The sequence below is a fragment of the Panicum virgatum genome, chromosome 7N (genome assembly GCF_016808335.1).
Source record: "Panicum virgatum strain AP13 chromosome 7N, P.virgatum_v5, whole genome shotgun sequence".
Lineage (NCBI taxonomy): Eukaryota > Viridiplantae > Streptophyta > Magnoliopsida > Poales > Poaceae > Panicum > Panicum virgatum.
In genome coordinates this window covers 28,250,602-28,268,823 of record NC_053151.1, presented here as the reverse complement: position 1 = coordinate 28,268,823, position 18,222 = coordinate 28,250,602, and the positions used below count along the sequence as shown (strand labels likewise).

Genomic DNA, 18,222 nt, shown 5'->3' with positions numbered 1-18,222 from the left:
ACCTGAGAAAAAAATCAGTAAATTGCATTGTCTAACACTGAAAATGACATCAAAATGCATCCGGAGCAATCAACATGCAGCGAACGAATATTCAAGCAAGATACAAAATACAGATATGAGTATTCAAAACGACAGGCCCGGAGGGATCAACATGTGCTTTCGGTTCATATGGCATTGTAGCCCTGCCTTACTCATGCAGCCTAAATTCACCTAGCTCGTTGGAAAATCTGACAAAAAAAGGGCCTTCCAGGACACAAATATGGGCGCTAATATGTCTTCTAGGTGACAACCAAAGCACTGCAGCGCCAACGCTTTCTGTGCATGTTATGATAAAGACTTCTTGCCTGCCTTGGTTGTCACTCATGACTCATACAGCATCACAGTTCAGCTGATCATGAAACAGGTGACATGGGTCCTTTATATGCCATGCTCTGCCACTTTGCTTGCAACCTCGTCAAGGAATGAGCTAAAACCTGTGGAGCCAGGTAAACGGGAGCCATCCAAGGCCTGGTCCTCAACAAGGTATGTCTCGAATTCTGTAGTGTCATTACGTCCTCCATGAATGAACATGAGTTTGGGTGTTATTTTCCTTTCTTGCTTTAATCTATCAATTGTTGATCTCAGTAGACCTGCCAACATCAGATTGTTTCATTGTTAGGATGCACATTGGTTGGATAATGACTTAGTGAGGTGCATGATGAATGAAAGAAAGGGATGATGCTGCACTCACAGTCACGTGGAGGAAACGGGATTTCACTACTAGCTGTAGGCGAGTAATAGACCAGAAGATCTTTGTATGCATCAAGAAGAAATATTGGTCTCTCACTGGTGAACACTGTACGACTTAGTGACTGGTGCACTTCTGCTTCTACATCAGGGGAGGAGTACGAAATCAAGGTGGGCCAAATAGCTTGCCGAAGCGAAGCTGGCTCCAGTGCACTGTCAACAAAATAAATGTAAATAATACTGAATGCTCTAATGTCAATTGAAATCAAGTTAGATGCTCGCAAACTAATCAGCAGAAATTGGACAACCAAAACTAAGATGGGATGTGGGGGATATTAGAAAACAAAACAGTTAAATTTGAAATATTCAATTTCTAGTCAAATCATTGATCAGTCACTATGATCCACGAAAATTCTAATGTATGTACACTCAGGTTCAACTACGACCCATTACTTAACTCAAGCTTCATGCATGCTGTTTACAAACTTGCATGCAATGCCCTTATCATGTGCCTCCAAATTTACAATGAGATGTATTTGATAAAACATATCCAAATTGGGATATGTAACACCACACTTCCATAGCTCAATAAGAATAGAACAAGAGAACACGATTTTAGATACTCCTCATTATTATGCAGTCCACAGGTGGATCTTATCATGGGTTCAAGAGCCTTGTTCTACTTAGAAACAATTACAAGCTCTCATCTTCAAAAGATCTTTGAGCTCAACAAACTTCATCAAAATTTACTCTATGTATTAATCAGTTCTAACAATTCAATTGTATGAAGAAGACTCGCATTACCTGAAGAGGCATTGCAAATATGTCACATAGTCTGGATTAATACGCTCGCTGTTGACTTGAAGCAGGGGGCTTAATAGAACAGCAAATACAAATCGTGACAGAGGCTGCAGTTGTGAGCAGTGTGAGAAATTAACATCAATATCATACATCCCAGTACCACCTCCAGATGTAACATTCTTGTATGCTTTGTTGTACTGAGCAATGACAGCTACCAACCAATCTTCGAGCCACAGCCTTGTTTCTAGCACATCACTTAAAGAAGACAAAATAACCTGAAAAATGGACTCTGATCAGATCTGAAACAAAATGATATTTTGTGCAATAACGACTGTCCTTGGTGGCAAAGTTTTTCTATGGGTGTCACTTGCTCACAGCTTTTGACAATACACCCGCTTGCTACATACAGAAATTCATCAAATTTTTTAAATATGGCCCGCATGCCCATTAATCAAAATTGTGTGACTACAACAAACAAGTTTTGCATCAGACTTGTGCCGGATCAACAAAATATAGATAAAGTTGTACCTGGTGTACCAGTATTGTCAAAACAACATCTGGATCAACAAAATCATAAAGGTCCCAGATATTAGCGGTTGTGTTGTACTGGATAGTCCGGACTCTTAGCCTCCTCTCCAACGAATATTTAGATCTGCAAGATATATTTATGTTACAAAAGATAACACCACCCTATTTTCGTGTACAGAATTTCCGCTAGAATCTAAACTCTCAAGCTACAATTAGAAAAGGTTTAACAAGCAAGTTGCGAAGCAAGCATCAAAAACCCACAAATACTGAAAGATGGACATCTCTCACATAAGGTTGAGATGATTGCGGCATAATAATATTGACACTGAAATGGTGACACCAAAAGGTATACATTACAAAATACAAATGTACCTGCTACCAGAACTTGGAGCATCTGATGTATCACCATTGTGCACAAGCACTGTGTACTTAAATGCGATTTGAAGAATAGGAGGTCTTGACTTCCTGCAGGCACAAAGAAAATGGTGACCTAAGTTTAGAACACATTTACAGAACAACTCAAACTGTTTAGCTAGCTGAAGATTTACAGTTATCTTGTGTGACAGATGTAGTGGGCTACTAGCCATACCCATACCTGCCCAGCTAGCTGTTTACTTTTATATGTTAACTGTTGGAATTTGTTTCTAGTAGAATAATAGTAATTGCAATCAATCTTTACAACATGTTTCTTAGACAATTATCTCGTTTGTGGTAGATGTATATGCGTAGTCTAATTACTTAGGATCCTCGTAGGAAATATCCTCAACAGACTAAAGTTACTCTGGCGATAACGGGCTGTCATTCCCAGGAATCCACATGGGCAGGAAGCTTTGGCACTTCAATTATACTGTCTTTATTATTGTGTAGACTCCTTTTAAATCTCAATTATAATAATGATGTCAAGACATCAAATTGTTACCTGGAAATTCCATGCTATTGTAGTTGGAAAAAAACATATGAGCTACGAAAATGGAATGCTTGTTACCTGGAAAATTGAGAATCCTTTTCAAACTCGAAGTCATAACTGTATGTAGCAAAAGAGTCGCAGCAATTTATGTGCTGAACATGCATGTATTGAGGATCTGGGAAGAAATGACCATACTGTTGAATAAAAAATATAAACATATCAGCCACGGGTATATATGCAAAAGCTGATGTAAGTAATTCACACATCACTTAGAGTATTTACAGAATCAGCTATCTTGAATTGTGAAGATGTTCTCAATCGCATCACGCATCCAAACGCATATGGATGGCTCAACATCTTGTATCTGCAGAAAAAAGATGAAGATCAGACTGCTGTGGCACTACTTTGTAGCTACTTCTTTTCATGATAGAAAGATTATTTGCTCTTATTCTTGCTTCAAAATACAAGGACCTAGGAGAATAAAGATTTTCCCATCCATGGTAGCATCAAAGTGATTTAGTGACGTCTTTTTGATGGGTGCAGGTCTGTCAGCCTTTCAACTTGGTTTCACCATTCCTTAATAAAAGTGGAATGGAGCCTTACATGCAATGAAATGTAAGGAGTATATAATAACCGATGCGCATAAAGAATATGAATATAGAAAAATATATTCTGTATTTTATGCATTTGGGTGTCTATCTTATAGCATAAACATTTGGTTAGCGCGCAACAAACATCAACTATCACTGGACTATATGGGTTTATGAAATCCACCATAATCCATTGCTAAAACATTGATGACACGGTAAGACTTTTTGTAATCTGTTACTAGGGTTAGATGTCCATTATAGAATTAAAAAAGAATATCCTCAGCTACCCAGTAAATCTTATTAGACTATGTAGAGGAAACAATGAATCATCCAAATGTAATCTACTTAAGTCTGACAGCTGAATGAATAGAGAAACATGAAGATGGTTAATTTACTTACATATCTTGTGGAAGTGTTGATTCATCTGTACTTGAATACAGAAACAATGACCCACCACTCTCGACACTAAGAGCTTTCAGGGAAGTAAGACCAGTGTATTCATTTGTAATTGCAAAAAGGTCCACGCACACACCTGCTTGAACAGCACTAGTAGCCTGTGATATGCCAATCAGACATATTCTAAAATATTCACGTAGAATATTGACTAATCTCTACACAGAATTACCAGGTTTTTGTAGAAACTTGTCTGCTCCTGAAGCAATATATGATCAGCATCCCCTGCTTTACCAGCATTTTGTTCCTCACTTGTATCCAGTTGGCCAGCCCCATAATTTGGTGGACCAGATAAAAATGCAAATATCCTAGCTGTTTTTGAAATTATCAGGATAATGAGTTATAGTGGAAGATAAGATCAAGTTCAGCAGACCCACACAGTAGTATAGCCTTCAAAAAGAAATCTTGAAACAAAACAACATTAGTGTGGTCAAGTCATTACCAAGCTCAAATGAATTTCCATATTCTGAACCTAGGTAATTGACAAGAACATCCAACGCTACACCAAAACCACGGGTATGATGTAATACATGATCCTGTCCTTCGGCTGCATTTGCTGCTACGTCCCAGGAAGACATCGGTTTAATTGTTTCAAGTGCTTCAGTTATGCGATCTTTGCAACTATCAATCTGTTAAGATGTAACTTCACATTAGCACATACAAGAGAGATAAACATTCTGGGACCACAAGCCAGAGACAAAAACAAATGAGGAGAAAACTGTTATTGTCAGCACAACATACATACAGGAGCCAAAAATGAACAAAGGGGCATGATATCTTCAAGGTCAATTGGTAAGGCACCGTCAGAATCAGGAGGGATGAACACATTCTTCACAATAGGTATTGGACCTTGGACATCATACAATCCTATCTTGCTGCTAAATGTCAAAAGTCCAAATAATGATCCTGGCGAAAGAGCTGCATGGGATCAAAAGGTCAGTGTATATAGTATATATAGCTTTATGAAAATCCCAAGTATTATGCATTCAACAAACATTAGCATGGTAAACATATGGCAACTCACCTTCCAGAGCTGCTTGTAGAGCACTTTTTACTAGCTCCAAAAACTCCTCTGAACCTAAAATGCAATATGAACAAACAAAGCATCAGAACTAAAAAAGTAAAAAGAAAGCACGAAAGGTCTGGGAACTCACAGGTGACTACTCTCGAATATATATTTACAGCAAACTTAAAGACTCATTCATCAGATTAAAAAAACGCAACTTAAGCCACTTAGCTTAACAAATTGAGGTTAGACATTTGATTGCCTACAAACACCAATAATTCGGCAGCATCTCAATGGAAAACAGATTCCATCAATCAAAGGGAATTTTGGAACTTGTGTTCACCATAGTTCTGCAATGATGCTTTCTTTTCTTACAATTAAAAGCAAACATTTACACAACTGTAAGTAATATAAACAGGAAGCCCATGGTAATATCAATCACTAATTGGCTGAGTTCAGGGCATGAGCACAGTAGGAATCAACTCGTTTCCAATCTATGATGACCCCTCTTCAGACACGCAATATATTCATGTTGGACCACAATGGACTAAATTCAAGGCATGACTACCGGTCTATTTTGCCGTATTTTTCTACAGGGACAAAGTTGTGCGCGCGTATCAGTTATCACTAAAATTTGTTGCTAGAACTAAACATGAACAGCTTGCGGTGAACCGCGAGATCTTACAGGACAAGTCGATCGCCGCCACGTACACGGGTGTCGGAGCTGCCGCTCCCGCCTCGCCCTCCTCCCCTGCAAAAGTCCAGCACCACCACCACCAACTCATCGCATACCGCACCGGACCGCACGGCGCTGCGTCCAATCAGAAAGGCGAGAGACGCAGACGCGTACCCTGGAGTAGGAGGTCGACGAACGCGGAGCGCATCTCGGGCGGGTCGTGTGCGCCGTCGCGGGCGTACCGCGCGGCGGCGTCGGCGGGCATGTCGTTCTCCCCGCCGCAGACGGCGCAGGTCCAGGACCAGCGGTCGAGCGGGCAGAGCAGACTGAAGTAGGCGAAGCAGGACTGGCAGCGCGGGAGGAGGTGGCCCTCGTCGCCGGTGGCCGGCGGGGAGCCGCGCTCGTCGGCGGCGGAGAAGGGCGTGACGGCGACGCCCCACGGCATGCCGCAGGAGGCGTGGAGAGTGGGATCGGAGGGGAAGCAGCCGAGGCTCGCGCGCACCGCCATTGCCGCCGCGCGGATTCGGGGCTCGGATTTTTTTTTTTTTTTTTTGAGCAGTTCGGGGCTCGGATCTGGTGGGCGACGAGAGATCTCAGGCAGGCTGTCGACTGTGTCGAGTGCTTTGGGTGGTTTAAGACCGTCCACAGCGATAGGAGGAAATGGAGGAGTAAATCTACTGTTTGGTACTGTAGATACACTGTTTGACACTGTAGACAGAGAGGGCGTGGGAAACGAGGCAAGAGCAAATTTACTCTTGCTCTTGCCATTGTGGACAGCCTAACCCGTGGGCTTTGTGCTGGAATGGCAGTGCGGCAGGCCGCGGCAACGGATCAGGAGCGTCTATTGTTATCCTGACGGCCGGGATGAAATAAACAGCCCGTTCGGATGGCTGGGTACTGTTCCAGCTGGTAGGCACAGTTCCAGGCAGAAAGGGCGGCTGCCAGCCAGCCAGCCCAGCCGGCGGAGGCGGCCCAACCAACCAGTTTCCACCCATCTGAACAGAGTGACAGAATGTGGCATTTTTCAAAAGAAAAAAAAAGAAGTAAATGATGTGGTAGCATGGAGGGTTTTATGGAACCTCTAATTACACGGGGCGCTCGTGTTAAATCTGATTACCGACTTTGAACTTTCAGAGCCTCCCTAAATCCGGAAGTTTCAACTCCGTAAGCCAACCCCAATTACCTCTTTTGTAATGATGAGAAAGAAATTCGATGGCACTTTGAACATCTTTAAATAAAAAATTGATCTCTTGCTTGGAGTTAGTGAGGATTTACACATAGTTTTTTTTAGCATAGGATTTACACATTGTTGTGATTATCGACTTCGAATTCAAACGAATTGACACTTTTTAACAATTAAATGCGATTTTTAACACCGAGTTATCTGAATTTGGTATCTTTATGTAGTTGGCATATCAATTTTTAACTCCAGCGTACATGCATGCATTCACCTAAACAAAAATGATAGAAATATAAAACTAGAATTACCTGCAACCTGCTAGAGCGCTAATGCTAGCGCCTAGGCAGTAGATGCTCGCGTGGGCTATGGTGCCGCCACGCCAACCGGCCTGTGTTTGCATGAGTGCATTGGACTCTGATCTCCGGTGTCGGTGTCGGGTCGTCGTCTAGAGAAGGAGAACACCCGATGTCGGGTCCAAGCGAAAGCAGATGAAAACAAAACACCAAACATCGAGTCACGATCGCGGCGTGGAAGGGGGGAGTCCATAAGACCGGGCGCTACTCGGACCCCGAATGGATCTATCACAGAAGGCATGATGAGCTACTTTCTTCTTAGATGGGCCGAAAATAAGAAGTTAGATTGGCCTAATATATCAATTTGTGGTACATATAAAAAATAGGAACACTTTTTTAACATGGATCAATTTTCCAAAATCAAAAGATTATTCCGTCATGTGTGATAGTTTGATTGCCAGTCACACGTGGGGACTCCTAACATTTGCCGAAAAACCTGCATGCCTGGGCTCGTATACTCCGAATTGAGTCAAGTACTACTACCTAGTACCTACAACATACTAGATGTTGGGCCCCCCTCCTCCGTGAGCCCGGGCTATCGCCCCGGCTGCCCTCCCCCTTAAGCCAGCCCTGATTGCAAGTCATATAAGAAAGTTACGAAGTTTTTTGTGCACCCCATAACAAGGTTCTGAAATAAAAAATGTCAATGACCTACTTTTAAACACAAATATGTGTGTAGTCTAATGGTAGAGAAGAGTTTATCATGTTGGGGATCGTGGGTTCGAACCTGTGTCTTGCCCCTTTTTTGTCGACAGCTCCTGTGTATATTATTTTATTAATCATCTACCTCATACACAGCGCATCAAAAGAGCTTGCTTGCTGTAAAAAAAAATTAAAAAAAAACACTAAGTCCCGCATAGCTGACAAAGGCACATAGGAGTGCGGATATGCTTCCAACGGTTTAGTAAACGTTGCTGTCTTAGCGGATATGCTTCCAATGGTTTAGTAAACATTGCTGTCTTATTCCTTGCAACAAATAAATTATGTGTTGCCATCTATCCGTTGCAAAAGGGGGTGTCAATTTGTAGTGCTAAGTTGGCAAACGTAAAATAGCGATTCAAATAATATCTAGGATAAATGCACTATTATTTGCATGGAGAACTTTAGTGTACATGGCTATATGCATGGCTAAGTTGGCTAGTTGCTTCTCTCTGGGTCAAGTGCTTACTTATCAATAGACTGAATCAAAAATAAAATAATTATATTGGAAACTGCTCGTGTGCAGGGGCGAAGCTATGTAGGGAGGAGTGGGTGCCAATGCACCCACGAAAAAAAAAATCAAAAACACTTGTTACAAAAAAAAAACACCACGTATGCGTCTTTCAAATTAGAATCAATGCATCCTTTAGAGCAACCTAGAGCTAATGGTGCACCCCCTCGTGTTCGCTCTGGCTTCGTGTGCTTGCATATGATCAAGGCAACAAAATATAGTAGTTTTGCGTTATATATCTAGAGTGAATGTATTATTCATTGCATGGAACATCCTATGTGCACGCATATGGCTTAAGTGATAAATATAAAATAAAGTTGGCATGGTTAATGTCTTACTAGTAATTTTCAAAAACAGTTTGTGTACATGAAAAGTTCCACCACATATATCTAAGATGAATGTGTTATTGGTTGCAAGGCGACAGTTTATTTTGTGCTAAGATGATTCCTAAAACTGCATTTCTACGCATAATGTATTTGTTGTGTTGCAGGCGTGAAAGAATTACACTGCGATCATTGGCATTCCCCCTATGAAAAAGAAAAGGAAAGTGCCATAATGCTTGTTTGACGCCAAGTCATGATGCAAAACTTTCGCAACTTTGCCACTGTTCAGTTTTCTGTTAGAAGAATAAAAATGAGGTTAATCCTAGGATGACAGCAAAAAAGGAGTTCAACCCAGTAGTTATGACTCCATGAAAGGGAAAGCTGACTATTTCATATTAGGATGTGAACTTCTGGTATGCGTTACCTAGCTTTTGTACTTAGTCAATACCCATAGATTTCATATGTCAAGATCCATGTCCAGATGCGGCTCAGATACGAAAGGGAGATTTGTGATGCAAACACATTTATTTGTTTTGTTCCAATGCCGGAAAGTTAGGAGCATAAATCTCAAATGAACAAGTATCCAGTTTGCAAAATTGTGCTCAAGCACTTTTCTCAGCAAATTTCAGAACACAATTACAAAAAATTGCTTAGGTTGTCTTCATTTGTCTTCGCATTTCAGTACTGTTTCAGTTAACAAAGGGCAACTCAAATGGAAGGAGAATTGACATGGGAGCAATTACATCTCACATCAACACAGAGTCAATGAGAAGCAATTAAGTTACAATTTATGAATAAATTAGGGAATTAAACTACATACGAAACAATATGAATCAGTCCATATTACAATGGCAGCTGTTGCTGAGAGCAACAAGCACTTGGCGTCGCAAAATCGAAACCAGCCGGGTAGACAGGCAGATCAACCCAATGCAACACAACAAAGCTTCCACACCACCAATCGCCGCCGCATCCACCCCGCAGAGACAATCCCGTCGCGATTCAGGAGCAGATCGGGCACCGGACGAGGCCGTTCTCGTTGCACTCGCCGCACTGGACCGTCTCCCTGCGGTCGACGTCGAGGAGCACCTTGCGGCTGCCGTTGCAGTCGCGGCACATGACGAAGCGCACGCCGGCGCAGCCCGCGCACCAGACCCGCGCCCGGGGCAGGCCCTCGAGCAGCGCCTTCAGCTTGCCCTCCTCCTCCAGCTTCGCCACCTCGGCGGCGCCGCCGACGTGCCTGCCGCGGACGAACACGGCGGGCACGCGCAGCTCCCGCCCGCCCAGCAGCAGCCGCAGCTCCTCGCGGTAGCCCGAGTCCATGGACACGTCGCGCTCGATCACCTTCACGTCGTGGGCCTCGATCGCCTCGCGCACCGCGTTGCACTCCTCGAAGGTCCGGCGGATGCCGCGGAGCGTGGTGGTGTAGAGGACGACCGCGTCGGCGCCCCCCGGCGGGCACTTGCCCTCGGCCACAATCGCCGGCGGCGCCGCCTTCGGGTGCCTGGGCTTCTCGGACCCGACCATCCGCTTGATGTGGGCGCCTTCCTCCGACAGCTCGCGCTCGATGGACGCCAGCAGCTCCGGGTCGAACAGCGGGCTCAGGCTGCGCCGCGACGACGACATGCCGCCGCCGGTCTCGGCGGTGCCGCGTTTGCGGACGACCCGGGCGCTCCCCGGGGAGAACTTCCTGGACGCCATCGACAGCTTGGAGTTGTCGATGGAATTGTAGGGCCGGAGCACCCTGTCGCTGTCGCCGTCGCCGGGCTTTTCCTTGGTGCCGTTGTTGTTCCCGGAGCAGCGCTGGAGCGGACTGTTCTCCTTCCCCGGCGTGTTCCTCCGCCGCGCCGCCGACCTCTTGGGCGACGGCAGGGCCATGGCGAGGACCCTGGCCGGCGACCACCGGCCCGGCTTGGACGGCTTCTTCGCCGGCGACCCGGCCGCGGAGTCCTCCTCCAGCCCGGCCATGATCTCCCACGCGTTGATCACCTCCAGGCCGGCCTCCGGCTTCCCCGCCGCCGGCGGCGGCTTCTTGTCGGCGGCCGGGACGACGAGCGGTGGCGGACGCATGCTGGCGCGCTTCCGCTCCTTGCTTATCGGCTTGTCCGGCGGCAGCGGCGGCGGTGGCAGCTCCTTCTCCTCCCCTCTCTCTTCGGGAGCAGCGGCAGGTGCGGCGGCGGCACCGTGCTTGGGGTGGAGGTCGAGGACGCCGTAGGTGGTGGATGTGAGGGAGACGACGTGGTCGACGCGGCCGCCGGGGCCCGGCGGGAGGAGCTTCGAGGAGATGCACCCCATCGGCTCCCTCTATCGCTCGCGGCCTGCCTCTGCGGCTCTCGCGCTCTTCTCGCCCTCTGCCGCGGCGGCTTTCGCTTTCTCGCCCTCTGTCGGGGTGTGCGTACGCTTGACCGGCCCGGGGGAGTGGCCGTTTTGAGGGGTTTGAACTGTGCAACGGTCATGCTGGAGATGTCGGTTTCTTTTTCCCATTTGATTTTTTCCCTCGTGCGGGTGGGTGGGAGATGCGGGCGGGTTCATCCCAACGGTCGGCTCCGGCACACTGCAGACGGTGCGTGGGTTCGGCCGTGCGGACGGGATGCAGGAGGGAGGCGCGCGGACCGAGAAAAAGTTGCGCGGCCCGCGTCAGGGTGATCCGGTGATCCCGTATCCGTTGGATGATGATTGGATCGTTTATCCTACTCTGAGTATGTGGGCTGGTTTTCTTTGGGGTTTCTCGTTTGGGCCTTTTAAATCTCGCGTGCGAGCCCGTAAAGTTTAATACAACCTTATGCGGTTGTCGTTTCTCAGGAGAACCTTTCTTTTCCCGGTTTTTATCAGCTTTTCTTTTGTTGTCAAGCGCGCAAACCTTTTGAACTTTTCAGTTCACAAGCGCCCAAATTCAAAAATGAATTTCATCGTTTGCTTGTAAATTGCGAGACGAATCTAATTAATCTAATTAGGATATAATTAAACACTAAATTGCTATAGTACACATGCTCTAATGATGGATTAATTAGATTGTCTCGTAATTTACAGACGAGTTCTGTAATTAATTTTGTGGTTAGTTTATATTTAATATTTTAAATGTGTAAAAATTCTATTTCAAAAACTTTACGGACGCACCTAAACGAGGCCCTAGTCCAGTGACAAAGCAATGAGACTGATTGACCAAAGTCCAATGTCAATACACAAACACAACTACACAAGGCACGAGACGCAGCTTGCGAACAAGCACAAAGGTCAGTCACACATCCACACACGACAGAAGCAGGTCCGAGGAGTAGTCTGTACATCGCGACCGTGGTCCGTGGACGCAGTACAAGACTGCTGCCCGAGTGCCCGTGCCGAGCTTCTCGAAGCGCGGAGCACATTCAAACCGGGCCCCGTCCTTCGGCGGCCATGGTCTCCGGCCACCGCCGCGAAGCGAGGCGCTTCACGTCTCCCAGCCCGGCCACCGCCCGCGGCGGCGACAGGACAGCGGCAGGCGGTGGCTCCGGCGCCGTGGCAGCCTGCGGACTCGACTCGCTCGCACCTGGTTCGCCTTCACCAGGATCGCCGTTGCGGCATAGGCCGCGCAGCGCGGCCGCCACGCTCGCCCAGCACCCGCCCCGCTCCACTTCTTGCTCTTGCTTATTACCGGGCGGCGCCGCGGCGCCGCGCGACTCCGGCAGTACGGCCCCGAAGCAGGACACCTTCGGGGACACGGGCTCCGGCCCCACGGCCTCGCTGGCGAAGACCCTGGCCCCGGCCGCCGGCCGGCGCCAGGCGCGGGCAGCGACGACGCGGCCGGGAGCGCGGCGCTCCTTGGCATTGGCGACCACCTTGCCCGCGGCGGGCAGGACGCCGATGACGACGGCGGCGGCGGCCTTGCCGGCTGTGGTGCCCGGTAACCTCCTCGGTTCCGCCCTCGGCACGCCCTGCTTGCGCGTCGCCGCCTCCGCGGCCGCCTTGGGGTTGGAGCTGCCCTTGGTGGACCCGTCCCGCCGCAGCACCGCGCAGAGCAGCTCGGCCAGGCCGGCCCCGCCCCATACCGGGATCAAGACCGACTCCGCCGGGGCGTCCCCGTCGTCGTCGGCAAATGCGCTAGCGCTCGCACCGCCGGACCCGCCGTGGCTGCGGGCACCGACGCAGAGGACGTGGTCCGGATCGAGCTGCGGCATTTGCTTGCTGCTCACGAGTGAGCGAGCGGGAGTGACTGGCAAGCGATCGAGGAGCAGGGCTGGAGCGGGCTTGGTCTTAAAGTGGGCGACGCGCCAGAGGCGTGGAGGTTTTGAAAAAGGCTTCGGGGGGGCACGGTGTGGGCGTTGAAAGTGCCGTTGGGTTTGGAAGGTTGATTAGTGGAGTAAGCGTTGAGGCCAAGGGAGATTTGGAGGCTAATGACGGGTTTCTTGCGGTGCTTTGGCTGATTGGCTTTGTGCCAAATGCAGCTTCCCATGCATCCATCCAACACGGACAGGCGGAACGGAGCATGCAAGAGCAGGCGCCGTACTGGCGTCCCTAGACAGAGTCTCCTACTCTCCTACTAGTTGCTACTTGCTAGATGTCGTTTTTCTTCTAGAAGATGCCGTTGCCACGTGGACGACACATGATGGCCCCCGGGAGGCCGGGATGATCTTTCTGCTTCTCAGCTTCTTCGGTTCTATCTGTTCGGCTCTACTACTAAGTAATCGATAACGTGTCTTTGAGTAGTGGCCAAAGAAGAGAGAAAATTGAAGCATCACTTCATATATGTGATGCTAATTTTGAGTGGTGCTCAAAAAACTGGGAACAAGGCTTGTTCTTGCATCGGGGCCCAGTTACTAAACTAGGCAAAAGTGTATTTTTCATCCCTTAAGTATTGCTAAAGTGTGACATTCATCCTTCATATTTCATTTGATGCAAATCAATCCCTTAACTAGCTAAAATGATGCATTTATCATCCCACCTTATTTTAACAATGATTTAGTGTCATATAATATTGGTTTAGGTCATGTAATTATCTCACTAATCATGGCCTAGCAACATCTAATGTTAAGTTAATCGCTATAATAATTCAATGTGAATCAGTTAAGTTAATTGAATTTTTATGGGGTACCCAATTTAGAGAATTTAATGATTTTTTACGCTACATATTAATTGCTAAGAGGAGATTAGTCAAATGATAGTGTGGCATAAACTGCCATTAGATTGTACTAAACCATTGTTAAACTAAGGTGTGGATGATAAATGCACCAGTTTAGTTAGTTAAGCGGTTGATTTGCACCAAATGAAATATGAGGGATTAATGCCACACTTTTGTAATACTTCAAGGATGAAAAATAAACTTTTTCCACTAAACTATATATGATATGTTTTGTTGTAGCACAAGCTCGGAAAAAGGTAACAGAAGGCAGTGCTTTTTTTACTTCTTGTAGGTCCCACTGATAGATAGCTTCGCTGCCCAACATTACATGTTTGGGGCCGTTTAGTTCCCAAACCAAAATTTTTTGGGTGTCACATCAACAGTTTGATTAGATGTCGAGAAGATTTTTTGGACACTAATTAAAAAACTAATTTCAGAACTCATCTGGAAACCGCGAGACGAATTTTTTGAGGCCTTTGACCGCATCATTAGCACATGTGGGGGTACTGTAGCACTTATGGCTAATCATGCACTAATTAGGCTCAAAAGATTCGTCTCGTCGTGTACATCCAAACTGTGCAATTAGTTTTATTGTTTAACTACATTTAGTGTTCCATGCATGTGTCCAAAGGGAAAGACACAAATTTCGAGGTGAAATTTTTTGGTAACTAAACGCCAGCCCCGAAGAGTGATGCTCATTTTCTTCTTATAGGTCCCACATTTTTTTTTTTGCATCGCTACCACACTACGGAGGGCCCCCTGTGCAAGTGCAAGCAAAGTAGTAGATGTCATTTTCTTCTGCCAACGCATTGCTATGATGAATTGAAACCGGTAGCAATGTGCTACATACGCTAGCTACTGAGCTGAGCTAATAGTGGACCCTCGATCTTGTCCGTCTCTGAGACTCGTCAAGTTCTCCATTCCACCTGTTCCAACGAATGGACGCACAGATCATGGGCATGGAGTCGGTTGCTGAAAACCATAGTTGTATACAGTCCTGGTTACCCCCCTGCATCCAAGGGTCCATAGCTCAGTGGTAGAGCAATTGACTGCAGATCAATAGGTCTCCGGTTCGAACCCGGATGGGCCCTCATTGTCTGTTCTACTTTTTGTATGTTCTCCGTCATTCTTCTTTTTTTTTCTTCCTCCCTCTTTCCTCTTGTTTTTATTGTCGTGAACAACATAAACCACTCACCCCAACAGATGAAAAATGCTCAAAATGGTACGTCGGTAACGATAGCGAACGAATGAAAGTGGCGACCTGCTCCAATTTCAGGCAGCTCCAAAATCCGTGGCTGCGTGGGGCGTTTCGTGGATCCCATTCGGCCGTCATTTCGGCTCGAGCGATCGATCAATTCACGCGCGTGCTTTTGGCACCGAAGGTCGGCACAGCAGTCAGAGTTGTATATGATGATCAAGACAGCAACTCGTTAAACTGAAACCGTTCGATCGATTCGCATCCCATCATCATAATACAGATAAGAAGGATCAGCACCAGCTTGTGCAGAAACCAGAAGCCCGTGCATGATCTACTAGCTAATTACCAGTAACCTACAGACCCTGCTTAGACCTACCGACCAACAACTTTCAATCTTCAGACTTCAGAGTACCCAAACCGGACCGGACCAGGGACGACATGGCCGGCCGGCGACCAGACGAGAGACCGGACCTAGAAGACAGGACGACGGACGCAGAACACAGGAGTCACAAACCACCTGGACGCAGAGAAAACAACTGATGACAAGTTGACAAGAAGGAATCCAGCCACAACAACTGATGACGCCCACGGCGCGCGCCTTGTCGCCGCTCTTCATGGCCCCGCGGCGCGGTAGACCTGGACGACGCGGCCGTTCATCGGCTGCGTCGGCCTGTTGTTGCGCCGGTAGTCCTGCTCCAGCGGCGCCGTCAGGGCGGCGGCCTGGTCCACCGACATCTCCCTCACCTGCGAGCCGCACGCAAGAGCCAAATAATCCTCAGAGCGTGATCACTCCGCGGCCGATTCGGGATCCAGGAGGCGAGGCGAGGCGAGGGCGAGGGCGTACCTGGGCGAGGATGCTCCAGACGACGTTCTCGGTGCAGGGCGGCGTGGTGAAGGACCCGACGTAGCGGTAGTACATGTGGGAGCGCAGCCTCAGCGGCCACAGGCTCACCACGCCGGCGGGCACCGGGGCGCCCTTCTCGGCATCGCAGCCCTCGGCGTAGAGCGCGGCGAGCTTGTCCTGCAGCTGCCGTACCGTTCGCGAGCGGCAAGACAGCAAGCGCGATCGGATTCAGTCGCGAGCACGCGGCAGGGTGGGCAATCGTGGTACGTGAGTCTCAAAGACATGGGGGCGGGAGAGTACCTGCGAGAGGAACGGGTCCGGCCTGCCGAACCGGTAGAGCATCGCCACGACGGTGACGTTGCCGTCGTCGCTGGCGTGGACCATGTGGAGCTCCACGGGGAACCTTTGCCCGTCGATGGTGTGCTCGGACGGCGAGTGCCAGTGCATCTGCTTCAGCCGGTACTGCTTCCCGTCCACGGTCACGTTCCCGCCGCCGGCGTCGAACCGCACCTGCATTTTGCCGACAACAAGATTTGAATTGCAGGCACCAGATGACGACGTACGTACGATCGAAATTAAACATGCTTGGCTTGCAGTTCAGTTGGTTGGAATTTGGAAAAAGACGACACGCACCGCGATGTTGAAGACGTTGTCGACGAGGGTGCCGTTGGCGACGGTGTAGCCCCGGCGGAGGGGCTGCAGCGCCGGGTTGCAGACCGCCGCGGCCGTCGCGATGTCGATCGGGGACTGGTTCGTCCCCACCGCACACGCCCTGAAGTTGGGGCTCAGGGCGCCCCAGTGGTCAGGGCCCACGGAGCCGACGTACCCGAACTTGGCGCCATCTGCTTGTACATTTCAGTCGTCGAGAGGTTAGAGAAGGTCGATGAATTCACGAATGGCCGTTCTAGCTAAGTACTGATGCAGGTTCTGAGAAATGGATGGAAATGGAGTGACGAAAGCGAGCAGGCAAGAGCTCTGAACTATCTAGACGAACAGGCGCGTCACACGTACTACTACAGGGAATGCAGGAGGAGGAGAATCACATACTCGGGTCGCAGGCAAGGGTGGCGGCGCAGCAGGCGGACAGCAGCAGGAGGAAGGCTGCATTTCCAGTCAGAGCCGGCATCTTCGATCTCCTGCGCTCGGTGGATCGCCCGGCCAGGACATGAAAACTCTCAAGTCTCAAGCCAGAAAAGGGATGCGGATGCGGCCACACAAAACTCGCCACAGTACAGGCAGAGAATGCAGGAATATATAGGGGACGAATGCACAGTGCGCATGGCGTCGTGAGCTAGACGGTGATCGATGGTCCAAGCCTGCCATCGTCTCTTACCTTTCGCTGCGTGTGCGGATCGGGTTCGATCTCGCTCCCTCCCTGCAAAAGGACACGCACAAGACGGGTTATTCCCCGTATCCGTCAGGGGATCCATCGCAAAAGGGCGGCGATCGATCAATCATGCAAAAGCTCGCAGCGACCTGACCTGATCGAGAAGATGAGGTCGATCGCGGACGGGACGCCGACGGCCACACACCTCAAGGAGCCCCCGATTGTCGTCGAGCTGGACAGGATGGGCGGCGGGAATCCTCAGTGGTCTGGGCCGGGACGGCGGCGGCGGCGGCGCTGGTGATGGGCGGTGAAGGTGCTGCTGCGCTTGGACGCGATCGGCTAACTGACCGGGCATTATATATACAGGCCAGCAGCACGGCAGGTCGCCGCGCGCGCGCTTGACGATGCCGCCCGTCTTCTTGCAACCGCTCCTTTTTCGGAACTGCTCCTACTGGCGATGATGGCCGGCCGGCGCGACGATCCTGCGTGCGGGCAGAGAGTTCGCGAGGACATGGAGCAGGAGCACGTCCCGCGTCATGCGCGCGCGTGGAGGGGAGTCAACGACGCTTCGCGCTGGAGGAGGCTGGACGACGGGTAGCGCGCGTCGATCCAGCATCTGCTTCTCAAAGATCCACCGTCCACCGCACGATCTGACGACCGGAGGGCCTCGTGCACATCCGGTCCAGACAAGCTTGCTTTCTGGCGGTGCCGAACCGGTGCCCTGGAAATGGCGAGGCACCACGCACGCCACTGTGGCGGGCAGGAGTGATGGGGAACGAACAGGTCCCCACTGTGTGTGGTGACGGGGTGCAGGGCCGCCCCCACCGGGATCTGAGCCTTTCTTTTCGCAAGAGCTGCGATGCCCGTAGCTCATTCTGGACGGAGTGGTGGTGGCCTTGTGGGTGCGCCGGGACTTGGGGAGCTTGAGCACTACTAAAAAAAACATTGATTTGTCTTGGCTGGGAAACCGCTGTTGTCCCGGTTTCCCAACCGGAAACGTCTGTCCGG

At 49.1% G+C, this 18,222-nt stretch overlaps 4 protein-coding genes and 1 non-coding gene across 6 annotated transcripts; 1 reads left to right on the top strand and 4 right to left on the bottom strand.

The window, feature by feature from the left end:
• Positions 1 to 11: 11 nt before the first annotated feature.
• LOC120681904 (protein transport protein Sec24C-like) lies at positions 12 to 6,269 on the bottom strand. The gene is made up of 14 exons (XM_039963570.1): positions 5,862 to 6,269; positions 5,697 to 5,762; positions 5,030 to 5,083; positions 4,751 to 4,923; positions 4,448 to 4,634; positions 4,178 to 4,317; positions 3,952 to 4,106; positions 3,245 to 3,326; positions 3,041 to 3,156; positions 2,428 to 2,520; positions 2,056 to 2,179; positions 1,531 to 1,802; positions 731 to 939; positions 12 to 629 (listed from the first exon to the last, which is right to left on the bottom strand). Exons 1-14 carry the CDS (start codon positions 6,193 to 6,195, stop codon positions 418 to 420), a joined length of 2,217 nt encoding a protein of 738 aa, XP_039819504.1. The 5' UTR covers positions 6,196 to 6,269; the 3' UTR covers positions 12 to 417.
• Positions 6,270 to 9,446: 3,177 nt separating this feature from the next.
• LOC120683970 lies at positions 9,447 to 11,195 on the bottom strand. Its single transcript, XM_039966054.1, has one exon. It carries the CDS (start codon positions 11,043 to 11,045, stop codon positions 9,753 to 9,755), a length of 1,293 nt encoding a protein of 430 aa, XP_039821988.1. The 5' UTR covers positions 11,046 to 11,195; the 3' UTR covers positions 9,447 to 9,752.
• Positions 11,196 to 11,868: 673 nt separating this feature from the next.
• LOC120683028 lies at positions 11,869 to 13,003 on the bottom strand. The gene has a single exon (XM_039965040.1). The coding sequence runs from the start codon at positions 12,902 to 12,904 to the stop codon at positions 12,116 to 12,118; it is 789 nt and encodes a 262-aa protein (XP_039820974.1). The 5' UTR covers positions 12,905 to 13,003; the 3' UTR covers positions 11,869 to 12,115.
• Positions 13,004 to 14,864: 1,861 nt separating this feature from the next.
• Positions 14,865 to 14,936, top strand: TRNAC-GCA. The gene has a single exon. It is a non-coding gene; the product is annotated as a tRNA-Cys (tRNA).
• A 336-nt stretch (positions 14,937 to 15,272) lies between these two features.
• LOC120683977 (alpha carbonic anhydrase 1, chloroplastic-like) lies at positions 15,273 to 17,954 on the bottom strand. 2 transcript variants are annotated; one of them, XM_039966060.1, is made up of 7 exons: positions 17,369 to 17,954; positions 17,221 to 17,262; positions 16,935 to 17,052; positions 16,521 to 16,729; positions 16,188 to 16,397; positions 15,888 to 16,070; positions 15,273 to 15,787 (listed from the first exon to the last, which is right to left on the bottom strand). In XM_039966060.1, exons 1-7 carry the CDS (start codon positions 17,567 to 17,569, stop codon positions 15,656 to 15,658), a joined length of 1,095 nt encoding a protein of 364 aa, XP_039821994.1. In that variant the 5' UTR covers positions 17,570 to 17,954; the 3' UTR covers positions 15,273 to 15,655. The 2 variants fall into 2 exon arrangements, with proteins under 2 accessions (XP_039821994.1, XP_039821995.1); XM_039966061.1 differs by having other exon boundaries at positions 16,935 to 17,023; positions 17,369 to 17,454.
• Between the last annotated feature and the right edge of the window lie 268 nt (positions 17,955 to 18,222).

Excerpts from the sequence above, each read along its gene's own strand:
- LOC120683970 (XM_039966054.1), bottom strand. The coding sequence starts at position 11,045 with ATGGGGTGCATCTCCTCGAAGCTCCTCCCGCCGGGCCCCGGCGGCCGC.
- LOC120681904 (XM_039963570.1), bottom strand. The coding sequence starts at position 6,195 with ATGGCGGTGCGCGCGAGCCTCGGCTGCTTCCCCTCCGATCCCACTCTC. Across the intron at positions 5,763-5,861 it reads CGTCGACCTCCTACTCCAGG|GGGAGGAGGGCGAGGCGGGA; the intron begins GTACGCGTCTGC and ends GGACTTTTGCAG. Across the intron at positions 2,521-3,040 it reads AAGGATTCTCAATTTTCCAG|GAAGTCAAGACCTCCTATTC; the intron begins GTAACAAGCATT and ends TTGTGCCTGCAG.
- LOC120683028 (XM_039965040.1), bottom strand. The coding sequence starts at position 12,904 with ATGCCGCAGCTCGATCCGGACCACGTCCTCTGCGTCGGTGCCCGCAGC.
- LOC120683977 (XM_039966060.1), bottom strand. The coding sequence starts at position 17,569 with ATGCCCGGTCAGTTAGCCGATCGCGTCCAAGCGCAGCAGCACCTTCAC. Across the intron at positions 17,263-17,368 it reads GACCTCATCTTCTCGATCAG|GGAGGGAGCGAGATCGAACC; the intron begins GTCAGGTCGCTG and ends GTCCTTTTGCAG. Across the intron at positions 15,788-15,887 it reads TCTGGAGCATCCTCGCCCAG|GTGAGGGAGATGTCGGTGGA; the intron begins GTACGCCCTCGC and ends TGCGGCTCGCAG.